We start from the raw sequence: 14,955 nt of genomic DNA on the forward strand, positions 1-14,955 counted from the left end.
TCTATAATGGAATGGCCATCACAGTCACTGGATCTCAACCCTATTGAGCTGTTGTGGGAGCAGCTTGACCGTATGGTACAGTATGTAAGAAGTGCCCATCAAGCCAATCCAACTTGTGGGAGGTTCTTCAGGAATCATGGGGTGAAATCTCTTCAGCTCACATCAACAAATTGACAACTAGAATGCCAAAGGTCTGCAAGGCTGTAATTGCTGCAAATGGAGGATTCTTTGACAAAAACAAAGTTTGAAGGACACAATTAGTATTTCAATTAAAACTCATTATTTATAATCTTGACAATGTCTTGACTATATTTCCTATTCATTTTGCAACTAATTTCATGTATGTTTTCATGGAAGACAAGAACATTTCTAAGGGACCCCAAACTTTTGAACGGTAGTGTATATATACACATACATACACGATTTAGACAGAGATATATATACACACACACAAAAGTGGATTCGGCCACACCCGTTGCTGACCGGTGTATAAAATCCCATGATTTTGGAATGAGCTGTTTGACGAGCAGGTGTCCACATACTTTTGGTCATGTATGTATGTATGTATATATATATATATACACGTGTATGTATGTATGTATAGTGCCTTCGTTAAGTATTCAGACCCATTGACTTTTTACACATTTTGTTACGTTACCTTATTCTAAAACGGATTAAATGACAACAAATCCCAAGATATCTACACACAATACCCATAATGACAAAGCGAAAACAGGTTTAGACAATTATTATTATTATTTTTTWAAACTTATTTACATAAATACTCAGACCCTTTGCTGAAACTCGAAATTGAGCTCAGGTGCATCCTGTTTCCATTGATCATCCTTGACATGTTTCTACAACTTGATTGGAGTTCACCTGTGATAAATTAAATTGATTGGACATGATTTGGTAAAGGGAAAAAACCTGTCTATATGAGGTCCCACAGTTGACAGTATGTCAGAGCAAAAACCAAGCCATGAGATCGAAGGAATTTTACGTAGAGCTCCCGAGACAGGATTGTGTCGAGGCACAGGGGAAGGGTACCAAAAAATGTCTGCAGCATTGAAGGTCCCCAAGAACACAAGACTCTTCCTATTGCTGGCCACCCTGAGCAATCGGGGGAGAAGGGCCTTGGTCAGGGAGGTGACCAAGAACCTGATGGTCACTCTGACAGAGCTCTAGTTCCTCTGTGGAGATGGGAGAACCTTTCAGAAGGACAACCATCTCTGCAACACCTAAAGACTCTCATACCATGAGAAACAAGATTCTCAAGGTTGAACTCTTTGGCCTGAATGCCAAGCGTCACCTCTGGAGGAAACCTGGCACCATCCCTAAGGTGAAGCATAGTGGGTGCAGCATCATGCTGTGGGGATGTTTTTCAGCGGGAGGGACTGAGAGACTAGTCAGGATCGAGTGAAAGATGAACTAAGCAAGGTACAGAGAGATCCTTGATGAAACCCTGCTCCAGAGCGCTCCGACTGGGGGCGAAGGTTCACCTTCCAACAGGACAATGACCCTTGGGAGTGGCTTTGGGACAAGTCTCAATGTCCTTGAGTGGCCCAGCCAGAGCCTGGACTTGAACACGATTGAACATCTCTGGAGACTTGAAATCAGCTGTGCAGCAACACTTCCCATCCAACCTGACAGAGCTTGAGAGGATCTGCAGAGAAGAATGGGAGAAACTCTCCAAATACAGGTACGTCAAGCTTGTACCGTCATACCCAAGAAGAATTGAGGCTGTAATCGCTGCCAAAGATGCTTCAACAAAGTACTGAGTAAAGGGGTCTGAATACATACGTAAATGTTTTTTTTAATTAAAAAAAAWWAATAAATTAGCAAACATTTCTATAAATCTGTTTTTGCTTTGTCATTATGGGGTAGTGTGTGTAGATTGATGAGGGAAAAATGTAATACATTTTAGAATAAGGCTGTAATGTAACAAAATGTGGAAAAAGTCAAGGGGTCTGTATACTTTCCAAAGGCACTGTATGTATGTATTATATATATTTATTATTTGTTTTAGCATATATATATATATATATATAAAAGCTAAAACAAATACTCATATCAATGTCGGTCTGAAAGTTAAACAAAATAACAAATGCACCCGAGACATTCCTGAGAACTTCAAATCAAAAGCAACCCAGGAGTCACCGTTGGATGAATGGTAAGTAGACTAAAAGTAGGATATGACACCATTTTAAACTATCCACCCAATTGCATCACATCAGCAGTGTCCATCCCATCTAACCCCTGCTCTCTGTCTATAACATGGCCTGGGAAAGCAGGGTTCCACACAGAACAGACCTGCTGAAGGGACAGCTATAAGGTCCACACACAGACAGACATACACATACTGGGCCCGTGGGGACGACCCCTGGCACCTGCCACCAGCATAGACCCAATAGAGGGCCAAGGAGGGTTAAGTTAAATACAAATATAATAAATTAACATACCTATGCTTCCAGTACAAATCTATACATTAGGCCTATATGGGTTTCAAAGACTGCATTTAAGTAGGTTTCCAAAGGCACTGTTACAACGGCTGACTGTTTTCTTTTTTCACACAGGACACTAGAGAGAGTGATGGTAGAAACAGCAGAGAGCGAGGGAGAAGAAGGAGCCAAAACTGAAACATTGTCGATTTTTCCAGTTTTATGTTTTTGAGTAGAGCCCTTGGTTTTAACAAACCAAGTCGATGCAATGGCGATGAAGCAAATTACAGGACAACGCAGAAAAGCATACAGATGTGCATGAGGCAGTTTGAATCCAGCGATGTTACAAGTGAAAACCAGTAGCGACTAGCTGTGGTTCTAGAAAAATATTTCTACATTCAGGTTTCCTCAATAAAAAAACAAAACAATTGCAACCAGGTTGGATTTTTTTTTAAAGCACATGAGCTTTTGATAGTTATAGAAACATAATCAAACCCTGTTGGAATTGTTTTTCTTCATTGAGTCAAGCCTTGGTGTAGAAACGCCATATAGAAACCATTTGCTCTCTCTCTCTCAGCGAAGGGACCCGGCCAGTTCCACCTGGGTCGTATGTTTACCATCTCTGAACGGGACCACACATTTGGTCCAGTGAAAGTGACCCTGGCCTGTGGATCCAGTGCCTGGGAGGGTTAAGGAGGAGAAGAGCACAGGACAGGCAGTGATGTGACGAGGCCCTGAGGGGATGAGGTGTGCGTTCACACTCAGGAGCTAGAGGACACAGACAGCCACACTGACAAGGTGGTTCCACAGAGTCCCATTCAGACAGCCACACTGACAAGGTGGTTCCACAGAGTCCCATTCAGACAGCCACACTGTGATGTGTTCCACAGGAGATTCCCATTCAGGACAGCCACACTGACAAGGTGGTTCCACAGAGTCCCATTCAGACAGCCACACTGACAGGTGGTTCCACAGAGTCCCATTCAGACAGCCACACTGACAATGTGGTTCCACAGAGTCCCATTCAGACAGCCACACTGATGATGTGGTTCCACAGAGTCCATTCAGACAGCCACACTGACAAGGTGGTTCCACAGAGTCCCATTCAGACAGCCACACTGATGATGTGGTTCCACAGAGTCCCATTCAGACAGCCACACTGATGATGTGGTTACACAGAGTCCCATTCAGGCAGCCACACTGATGATGTGGTTACACAGAGTCCCATTCAGGCAGCCGGTAATGGATAACCGACTGCCGGTCTGCGCTGGTCCGTAGCATGTTGTCCAGCACTTCGCGCACATTGATGAGGGTGTCCGTGCTGCAGTGGCCGTTGGGCAGAGGGAGCGGCTGCTGTTCTGAGGGGGCCAGGGCCGAAGAAGAGAAGAGAGAGGAGGAGGGGGTAGAGGGGGAAGAGAGGAGGCCGGACGAGACTTGAGCCACTGTGTTGGAAGAAGTGGAGGGGTTAGTAGTTGTCTGGCTAGACAGAGAGTAAGGCAGATGGTCTGGATCTTCCAGCAGTTTGAGGATGTCATAGTAGTCCTGGTGGTCGCAGTTGATTAGAGTCGGACTGTCCAACCGTTGCTGTGGTTGTATCTGCTGTGGTGACTGTAGCTGTGGTTGTATCTGCCGTGGTGACTGTAGCTGTGGTTGTATCTGCTGTGGCGACTGTAGCTGTGGTTGTATCTGCTGTGGCGACTGTAGCTGTGGTTGTATCGGCTGTGGCGACTGTAGCTGTGGTTGTATCTGCTGTGGCGACTGTAGCTGTATCTGCTGTGGCGACTGTAGCTGTGGATGTATCTGCTGTGGCGACTGTAGCTGTGGTTGTATCTGCTGTGGTGACTGTAGCTGTGTTTGTATCTGCTGTGTGGACTGTAGCTGTGGATGTATCTGTTGTGGCGACTGTAGCTGCGGTTGTATCTGCTGTGGCGACTGTAGCTGTATCTGCTGTGGCGACTGTAGCTGCTGTGGCTTTGCCAGTGGTGGCAGTGGCTGTAGAGGTTGCTGCAGTTTGTGTGCAGTGTTCTGGGCGGCGAGCTCGCTCAGCAATATCAGAGAGTCCAGGCCAAAGCCGTCTCTGGTCAGGCAGTCGAGGACCAGGCCTCTCTCTTTGCTGTCTGGGGAGGGAGAGGGGCTCACCGTCAGGTCTAAGACCTCCTCCCCGGTCCGAGGGGGCTTGGAGGAGGGGAAGTGGTGGGGGAAATTGGAGAAGTGGGAGGTGGAGCTGGCCATGCTGGGGAGCTGGTTGACTGGACCGAGCTGGGGTTTGAGCTGTGAAGGTTTGGGCTGGAGTAGAGGCTTGACCTGTAGAGGATTGGCCTGGGCCAGGCTCAGGTGCTGGGTCTTGAGGCCCTGGCTGAGGCTCTGCGACAAGTTCTGGTTCTTGAAGCTGTGGTTTAGGGTCTGTCTCTGGCTGTAAAGCTTGGCCAGCAGGTGTTGGTTCTGAAGCTGCCGCTCCTCGGCTAGTCGCTGCTCCTGGGCGCGCTGCTGCTCCTTCTCTTTGCGCCTTCTCTTCACCTCCTCGTCCATTTTGAGAAGTTCCTGCCGCACTCGGGCCACACAGTTCTCTGGGATCTTGATACCTGGGGGAGAAAGAGAGGGTATTATGTTGTTGTTTTTTTTAACCCCTTTTTCTCCCCAATTTCGTGGTATCCAATTGGTAGTTACAGTTCTGTCTCATCGCTGCAACTCCCGTACGGACTCGGGAGAGGCGAAGGTCGGGAGCCGTGCATCCTCCAAAACACAACCCAGCCAAGCCGCACTGCTTCTTGACACAACGTCCACTTAATCCGGAAGCCAGCCGCACCAATGTGTCGGAGGAAACACTGTACACCTGGCGACCGTGTCAGCGTGCACTGCACCCCGGCCCGCCACAGGAGTCGCTAGTGCGCGATGGGACAAGGACATCCCTGCCGGCCAAACCCTCCCCTAACCTGGACGACGCTGGGCCAATTGTGCGCCGCCCCATGGGTCTCCCGGTCTCGGCCGGCTGCGACAGAGGCTGGACTCAAACCCAGAATCTCTAGTGGCAGAACCAGCACTGCGATGCAGTGCCTTAGACCACTGCACCACTCGGGAGGCCACGAGATTATTATGTTTACATTTGTTTATACAAGTCGATAATTTGGCTCAGTTGGTTGGAGCATAATGCTGTTGTGGCGTTTGATTTTGGCAACCGAAAAACTCATTTGTTAAGACATTCCCTCTGATTCCCTTTCACAGAACAACACTTTGGTGATGGTGTGTGTGTGTGTGTGTGTGTGTGTGTGTGTGTGTGTGTGTGTGTGTGTGTGTGTGTGTGTGTGTGTGTGTTGTATGGAGTTGTTTAGTACTCACCGACTTGCTTGTTACTATTTTTGGTTTTGAGGCGTACGATCTGAAGGATGCTGGAGCAGGTGATGTCAGAGACCACGTCGGCAACATACTTCCAGACGCGCAGTAGCGCACCACACAGCATGTGGTACTGGCGCAGACGCATTCCCTGCAGACACTCCTGACCCTCCTCGATCTTCTTACACTTCCCGTTCCAGTTAGCATGGCTACATTTCCCAAAGGAGAAGTTGAACTGGCTCTCCCAGCTGTCCTTGGCTTGGTCTGGAGTCACCTAGGATGGGAACACAACACACAAGTCTTATGTTAAAGTGTTGAGTGCTGGTTTTTATATTGGACCTTAGACAATACGCAGGACTGTTCTTCCTGTTTCACTGTTGTTTATTCCACCAGAGGGCAGCATACACCACACAAAAACCATAAAACATTTCCTGCCAAACAACAAAGACAAATCTTGTTGCCATGCGAGTGGAAACCTTCTATTGTGTGCATGTCAGTGGACCCTATAGCTGTTCCTTCCGCCACACAGACTTCTGTCCGTGTTCGTGTGTGTGTGTGTGTCCATGTGTGTCCGTGCGTGTGTCCGTGTGTGTGTCTGTATGTGTGTCTGTGCGTGTCAGACTGAGTCATACCTTGCGGTAGCGTAGCTGCAGATTGTCCAGGCTCTCTGGGTGGGCCTGCTTGCCGATGTTGGGCTTGTACACTATGAAGTTCCTCCCTCGACCCTGCTCCGCCAGCAGCACACACGGGTGGTTCCCTCGCAACTGAGGAACACATAGGGGATGGAAATGTCTTTAAAGTTCTGTAAAATACTTTCATGTGTTTTCCTCTGGCCACGATTGAACTCCATCTGTACAATTGTTTTAAACCACAAATAAATCAGATCAAAAAAGAGGCGGAAGATTTATAGCGAGTTCAACTGGGAACCTGGCAATGTCGAAGTGTTTGCTTGGTGGGACTATAGAAGACTGTCATTCCATTGTTGAATTGTATTATGAACCAAGTGAATTTAACTACAGTATAATTAAGAAAACTCCACATCAGGAAGGAAGAGGCTGTGTATATTGTTCACTCTAGCCACTACAATTAATACTGAACAAAATCCTAGTTAAGCTCCTTCTTTAGGTTCAAAACATGTGTACTTTCATCCTACTCCCTTGATGTGCGATGAAAGATTCACACTCCAGAGAACAGAACAGAGGCACCTGGACCCTTCTGAACTGTCATTCACCCCTGGGAAATAGCCAGTCTGGAAGCTGTTGTAGCTCTGCTTGAGCCCTGGGGAGGTACAGGTACTCACAGTATCATACGCTTCCTGGTACGTCTGTGTGCGTGCTGGGACATGCAGAGTGTCTCTCTGTGCTCTACGGTAGCCAGCTAGACTCACCTTGTGGGATAGGTAGAAGCCCTCGTCAGGACTGTTGAGGTTCTGGACCTTCTCATAGGCCTCCTCCCAGGGCATACCTCTGTCCACGCTGATCTATAGGGGTGACATGCAGAGGACAAGGGTTAAAGGTTAGAGGTCAGAAAAGCTGCCCTATGGGAGAACACTATGCAGCGAATACCCACTGTGGGCACGATTCAACATTCCCAACACATACACGGAAATCTGTGCAGGCACACACACATACACAGCTCTTTGTATCCTCTTTGTATCAGGGGCTCAGAGGCCAGCCAGGGGGGTTGGCATGAGTTGGGAGTCTACATGTGCTTTACCGGTCCTGGCTGTGTTGGTTAAAAATGTACACTCTAGGTTATCCTGCAGTGACGGCCAGGCAAGGCAGGGAGCCGGAGACACCAGTAATGATAATTTTTCAGCGTTCTGCTACTCTCCCTCCATCTGGCTAAATATGATGTTCACCATCCAACCACAGGCAGCTGAAATGTCAACATTTTAAATCTCGGTATATCTGCTTGTGCAGAGCGATTCATGCTTTTTGAGGTTGGTTTGGTGTCGGTTCAATTCTTAAAAAATAATTGCTGTTTTTGATTTCAACAATATATACAGTATATCACAAAAGTGAGTACACCCCTCACATTTTTGTAAATATTTGAGTATATCTTTTCATGTGACAACACTGAAGAAATTACACTTTGCTACAATGTAAAGTAGTGAGTGTACAGCTTGTATAACAGTGTACATTTGCTGTCCCCTCAAAATAACTCACACAGCCATTAATGTCTAAACCGCTGGCAACAAAAGTGAGTACACCACTAAGTGAAAATGTCCAAATTGGGCCCAATTAGCCATTTTCCCTCCCCGGTGTCATGTGACTCGTTAGTGTTACAAGGTCTCAGGTGTGAATGGGGAGCAGGTGTGTTAAATTTGGTGTCATCGCTCTCACACTCCCTCATACTGACTGGTCACTGGAAGTTCAACATGGCACCTCATGGCAAAGAACTCTCTGAGGATCTGAAAAAAAGTATTTTTGCTCTACATAAAGATGGCCTGGGCTATAAGAAGATTGCCAAGACCCTGAAACTGAGCTGCAGCACGGTGGCCAAGACCATACAGCGGTTTAATTGGACAGGTTCCACTCAGAACAGGCCTCGCCATGGTCGACCAAATAAGTTGAGTGCACGTGCTCAGCGTCATATCCAGAGGTTGTCTTTGGGAAATAGACGTATGAGTGCTGCCAGCATTTCTGCAGAGGTTGAAGGGGTGGGGGGTCAGCCTGTCAGTGCTCAGACCATACGCCGTACACTGCATCAAATTGGTCTGCATGGCTGTCGTCCCAGAAGGAAGCCTCTTCTAAAGATGATGCACAAGAAAGCCCGCAAACAGTTTGCTGAAGACAAGCAGACTAAGGACATGGATTACTGGAACCATGTCCTGTGGTCTGATGAGACCAAGATAAACTTATTTGGTTCAGATGGTGTCAAGCGTGTGTGGCGGCAACCAGATGAGGAGTACAAAGACAAGTGTGTCTTGCCTACAGTAAAGCATGGTTGTGGGAGTGTCATGGTCTGGGGCTGCATGAGTGCTGCCCGGCACTGGGGAGCTACAGTTCATTGAGGGAACCATGAATGCCAACATGTACTGTGACATACTGAAGCAGAGCATGATCCCCTCCCTTTGGAGACTGGGCCGCAGGGCAGTATTCCAACATGATAATGACCCTAAACACACCTCCAAGACGACCACTGCATTGCGAAAGAAGCTGAGGGTAAAGGTGATGGACTGGCCAAGCATGTCTCCAGACCTAAACCCTATTGAGCATCTGTGGGGCATCCTCAAACGGAAGGTGGAGGAGTGCAAGGTCTCTAACATCCACCAGCTCCGTGATGTCGTCATGGAGGAGTGGAAGAGGACTCTAGTGACAACCTGTGAAGCTCTGGTGAACTCCATGCCCAAGAGGGTTAAGACGGTGCTGGAAAATGATGGTGGCCACACAAAATATTGACACTTTGGGCCCAATTTGGACATTTTCACTTAGGGGTGTACTCGCTTTTGTTGCCAGCGGTTTAGACATTAATGGCTGTGTGTTGAGTTATTTTGAGGGGACAGCAAATTTACACTGTTATACAAGCTGTACACTCACTACTTTACATTGTAGCAAAGTGTCATTTCTTCAGTGTTGTCACATGAAAAGATATACTCAAATATTTACAAAAATGTGAGGGGTGTACTCACTTTTGTGATATACTGTATATATTTTTAATTCATTAGGAAATACTTTACTTAGTTTTATTTGAATTCCTTAAAGTGATCATCTCTGCCTGTAGCAGTCAGCCCATCTAAAGTTATCTCTGTGCTTCCCATACTGCACTGCAGGGCTGTAAAACTCATTCCATGGAGGGCAGGTTTTTGGTTGCCCTAGACAACCAGGTATGGGGAGTTCCATACTAATTGGTGACCTTAATTCACCAATCAAGTATAAGTAAGGAGTAAAAACCCGCAGACACTCGGCCCTCCGTGCAATGAGTTTGACACCTGTGCTGTACTGTCTTTAGTCATCCTTTTTAGCTAGGCTAGCCTGCACAAGTATGCTGCAGAGCTGTCTGACAAAATAATTTGACTAGTTCTTCAAAGTAACTCTCTCGTCATTGTGTACATTCTTCTCTCATGTGGTCTGTGTGTATCTAACCTAACGTAATGAAAAATGAATCCTGTCAGAGCAGGAAAGATCCGGGCAATGGATTATGGTCAATGTAGTTCATTACCATGTTTCTGCGCTAAACTAGGTTATTTGCTTAATGAAAACTACAACTCCCTTTAGCCCAGCGTCCCACGTAGTACTTGATTTCTTCCGTGAATGATTTGATTTCTCTCTAGAGAAACGGCACGTTGGGCACAAAAAAAATAACTAAATGTAATTCACGCAAGTGATCCGACGTTGGTCAATTAGTTGTTTAATAACTGAAACCCCCTGAAATGTTGGTTAAATCGCTCAGCACTAATAACTGTATCCAGGAGTCAGAGTACTGAATAACAAAGTGGAGGATAAATCTGTCGAGTACATTATATCAMCTCTCTGGCTGCGTATGCAGGAAACACTGCTTTCTTGTTGTTTCACGGCAATGGTGGGAAGTGTTAAAACAAATATATATCACTAGGTTTAGTCTTATTGAAACTTTACATCTATTTTTCAGACCAGAGAACCAGCCCAAACAGCAGCACTCATTTAGTTACAAAACAAAGATCAACATGCAAATCTATATGAGGTGCCTGTCAAATATAGCGAGATAATTCGATTGTACAATAATGTACCAGTGTACCATGGGAGTACCTTGTAGAGCACGACCTGTCCGTCCTGGGGGTTTCCCACTGTCATGAAGGTCTCTTGCTTCTCCTCGTAGATTTCATCGTTACCTGGGGCCAGATCTGACAGACAGGACACATAGTTCTAGTCAGGAGACATACCTAGCATCTCTATACAGAGACTCGGTACCATCCTAAACCATCAGCCTCATGTTGCTGTTCATGGAAACACATTCTAGGAAGGCCAAATGCAGTAGGCAGGTAGATTCATTTTAATATATGGAGGAGTATATACTGCCTTTTGTTCTAATAGTGTGGAGAGTTATTTAGCTTTACAACCTATGGGAAAGGGCACCATTTTATTCAGTCATGTTTTCAGCATGAGTGTTGGACTCCATACCTAGGATTCCCATGTCGTATTTGCCCTCCTTTTTGTCCTTCTCGATCAGGTAGTCAAAGTTGTCGGTGAAGTACTGGAACAGAGAGTTCTGCTTGTGGACCTCCAGGCCCAGGATCCTGTTGAGGAACTTGGTGATGCTGCAGTCTTTCTCAGTGCTGAGACCAAACCGTGGCTCCTTGCAGAAGATACCCACGTCCATCATGCCATGCTTCATGTCTGAAACAGGTAATACAACAATTATTTCAATGTAGCTTTGGACTTGCATAATGTTTTGGACAATTTCCTACATGCACTCAACATACCTCTGAAGAACAGAGCATCACCCCCAGGGTAACCTTTGGGAGGGGACACCTTGCTCTCGATGTGGCCCAGGATGGCTTTGGTGATCTTATCCAGAGCCTTGGTACCGTACTGAAGACACACACGGCAGGAAACCAGGTCATCTAACAGGTCAGCGCTCCCTCCCCCCAGAACCTCCAACACAACCAAACACAAGTAATGCCAAATTGGGCTTCTGTACAAGAGGAAGCATGAAATAGCTGTAGCCAGCGCTGACCTTGTTTTCAAAGTTGTATTTGCTCAGGTCTCTGGACTCTGTGGCTCTCCTGTCACCGTGGGTCAATGCACCCTGGACACAGAAACAGGAACAAACACTGTTAGCTTTACAGCCTTATGTCACGGACTGATAACACACCAGCTACAAACGCACAACTTTCTCAACTGCAGCAGACAGGTAAAGCATAGATGCAGTGAATTGACATGACTGCCAAGACATTGAGTGTTGTGCACAGATTGTGACTGAAGGTCCACTTGAAGCCAGCAGCTGCTTTAGCTGGTGCCCACACTAAGGAACATTCTGAGATAAAAACAAAGGGATGTTTCTGCCAGATATGAGATCACTGCTGATCTGGAGGGAGCCAAACAAAGGTAGTCAGAGGCTGGGAAGGAGGGAAAGAAGAGAAGCTGGGCCCTGGGCATGACATATCCCATTCTGAGACTGGATTACCGCACAGGCCTGGCAGAGACAACACACACTTTCTGGAACCCCCCCTTCCCTCCGGAGAGACAAGGAAAATAAACGACTGGAGTAAAGAGATTACAATGAAATATGGAAAACTGTCTCATAGCAGTCTCATAACTACCCAGACATGGGTGCGTTCCAATGTCTGATAACCTTATTATTCAGACCAAATGAGGATCTGAGGAATTTCCTGTGTTTGAAATGTTGTGTGAAAGGTGTTTGTGACCTTGAAAGCGTCTGGTCAATGGGACAGTGGTGGGGAAGTAAACGGACTACTGGGAGAAAGACAGCCCCTAAGTAATAAGCTCAGCAGTTCAATCTTCACTCAAATAAAATGAGGATTTATTACACATGTAGTTCTGGGATTCCATAGTAGATAGATCAGCCTGTAGTAAAGGAGGCTGCAACAGCACGTACCAGGCTCTCCAGTCTCTTGGCCACAATGGAGGCGAAGCGTCTTTCCCCGGCCAGCTCAGAGATGAGGAAGATATACTCTGGAGCCGTCACCTGGTTAGAGCGATGTGTACGACCTGGAGGACCACACACACAGAGGAGGAAAATCAGTCAGAACAGGCAGACTGAGGAACTATACTCAACAAATATAAACGCAACATGTAAAGTGTTGGTCCAAAGTTTCATGAGCTGAAATAAAAGATCACAGTAATATTCCATACGCACAAATATGTTTACATCCTTGTTAGTGAGCATTTCTCCTTTGCCAAGATAATCCATCGACCTGGCAAGTGTCGCATATCAAGATGCTGACTAAACAGCATGATCATTACACAGGTGCATCTTGTGCTGGGGACAGTAAAAGCCCACTCTAAAATGTGCAGTTTTGTCACACAACACACCACAGATGTCTCTAGTTTTGAGGGGCATGCAATTGGCATGCAGACTGCAGGAATGTCCACCAGAGCTGTTGCCAGAGAATTGAATGTTCATTACTCTACCATAAGCCGCCTCAAAAGTTATTTCAGAGAATTTGGCCGTGCTTCCAAACGGCCTCACAACTGCAGACCACTTGTAATCACGCCAGCCCAGGACATCCACATCCGGCTTCTTCACTTGCGGGATGGTCTGTGACCAGCCACCCGTATAGCTGATGAAACTGAGGAGTATTTATGTCTGTAATAATCTGTTTTTGTGGGGAAAAACTCATTCTGATTGGCTGGACCTGGCTCCCCAGTGGGTTGGCCCACCCATGGCTGTACCCAGTAATGTGAAATGCATAGATTAGGGCCTAATTATTATTTCAATTCACTGTTTCCATATATGAACTGTAACTCAGTAATACCGTTACCAAGTATTGCATGTTGCGTTTATATTTTTGTTCAGTATAGTAGTGTCCAAGAGGGAAAAGCTAGAAAAATAAGATATTGGTTTGTGGGGTAGGTTGATTTCAATGAACAGAGGATGATGTCAGCAAATGTGGATTTCCTGGGTAATCTGTCTCTGAATTGCGTTTCCTCTAGAGGTCTTCACGGATCCACCTGTACCCGGGACACAAGCGGGTCGGATGCAGAATTGTAAATTATGTCACGGGACAGTGTCAGATCTGATAATATTGTCACAGGTCTCGGGTATGTGTAATTTTAACATGTCCAGCTGGGCCTGTACAGATCTGAAAGTGACTGCTGCAGTAGAGAGAGAGAGAGATACCTTTCATCATTTATGCTGCTGCTCTTGCTTTTCACGAGAGTGGAGCCTGTAGCTTGCTGTTGGCCAATCATGAGTCATCAAAACGGCAATAGGTCATAGTCATAGAGCATCACTCCGTGTGCGGCAAAAGTGAGGAGATATCTAATCAATGGAAGATGGAATTAAAATGATGGAATTAAAAGTTAAAGGAGAAGGATAGGCTACAACGACCAAGAGCCAAACAGGTAGGCTGCTATTTAATATTCTGAATGGAGTTATTTGTAACTGTAGGATGAGAAAGCGCATGCATCTCCCAAGGTGGCTTAGCAGTTCAGACGTCTTTTTCTGTTCCGTATTGTTCGTGTCCTGTATATATATATATTTACACCTTTCTTCGCATATCTTTTATCWATTTTATTATCCAAGAACTCAACTACAAAAGCTTTCCTGCAAAGCTTTCCTGCAACCCGCTTCACCAATTACAAAAAGTATTATTTACCTCAATCTGAAAATCCATCGTGGAAGCTAGCCAGGGGCTAATTCAGAAGCTAGCCTGAAAGCTAACCAGAAGCTACTCCGATAGCTAGCCAGAAGCTAATCTGTAGCTGCCCCGAAATTAGCCGGTTTGCTGGCTAGCGTTGAAAAAAGGAGAGAGAATAAACACTAACCAGAACAGCAATGGACAAGGCATATTTACATTAAGGAGAGGCATGCTAATCGAGTGATCATAAGGGTCCAGTGAGTAGAGGTTGGTTGGGGTGTGGCGATCCAGACAGCTGGCCGGGTATATGGCTATCGGTAGCAGCATAGGATGGAGCTGTTTGTAGATATCGTGCGTTTCCGTCGGTAGGTTAGTGGGGTTCCGTGTAGTGGGGTTCCGTGTGGTAGAGGGGATCAATCCAAATTGGCAAAAATAGATATAGTGCCCAAGGAAAAAATAAAATAAATAAATAATAATAATAATAGTTGTCCAATATACTTGTCAAATAGCAGCCGATAAGACAGCTAACGATTAGCGGCCTCAGATGAGCGTTCAGGTAACGTCGGGACGGAGTGCAGTTGGATAAATCCTCGGGCAGAATAACGTCGGCAGTCAGTCGCGCAGTCAGTCGTGAAGGCCCTGTGGGGTTCCGTATCTGCAGCAGCAACAAAAGAAACGGGTCCGGATGGTGATAGACTCCTCAGCTGGCTAGCCCAGAATGATTTGAGTTTGCTCCGGGGTCGACGTAAGCCAATAGTCACACGGTTGCAGCTAGCTAGCTGCGAAATCAAGGTGCAAGTGTCCAGAGCCTGCGGCTGGAATCCGGGGAAACTGAGAGAAAGAAGTCCCGGAGCTCCGGTCCGAGTCGCGTTGCACAAAGTGCCGGTAGATTATCGAGCTAAAGGAATAGCTGATGACACTAAACGTGGGCAGCTGAAACAC

At 46.3% G+C, this 14,955-nt stretch overlaps 1 protein-coding gene across 3 annotated transcripts in view; it reads right to left on the bottom strand.

The window, feature by feature from the left end:
- Window positions 1–3,553: 3,553 nt before the first annotated feature.
- Window positions 3,554–14,955, bottom strand: part of LOC111952549 (protein strawberry notch homolog 2-like) — a 108,009-nt gene continuing 96,607 nt past the window's right edge. For all 3 annotated transcript variants that reach the window (XM_023971355.2, XM_023971354.2, XM_023971356.2), the window contains 9 exons: window positions 12,309–12,421; window positions 11,427–11,498; window positions 11,173–11,281; window positions 10,871–11,086; window positions 10,499–10,593; window positions 7,156–7,248; window positions 6,401–6,532; window positions 5,775–6,042; window positions 3,554–5,020 (listed from right to left, as the gene is read on the bottom strand). In XM_023971355.2, the coding sequence (XP_023827123.1) occupies window positions 3,651–5,020; window positions 5,775–6,042; window positions 6,401–6,532; window positions 7,156–7,248; window positions 10,499–10,593; window positions 10,871–11,086; window positions 11,173–11,281; window positions 11,427–11,498; window positions 12,309–12,421 (2,468 nt within the window). In that variant the 3' untranslated portion in view covers window positions 3,554–3,650. The remainder of the gene's footprint in view (window positions 5,021–5,774; window positions 6,043–6,400; window positions 6,533–7,155; window positions 7,249–10,498; window positions 10,594–10,870; window positions 11,087–11,172; window positions 11,282–11,426; window positions 11,499–12,308; window positions 12,422–14,955) is intronic.

This window comes from Salvelinus sp. IW2-2015, linkage group LG26 (assembly GCF_002910315.2).
Source record: "Salvelinus sp. IW2-2015 linkage group LG26, ASM291031v2, whole genome shotgun sequence".
NCBI classification, from domain to species: Eukaryota; Metazoa; Chordata; class Actinopteri; order Salmoniformes; family Salmonidae; genus Salvelinus; species Salvelinus sp. IW2-2015.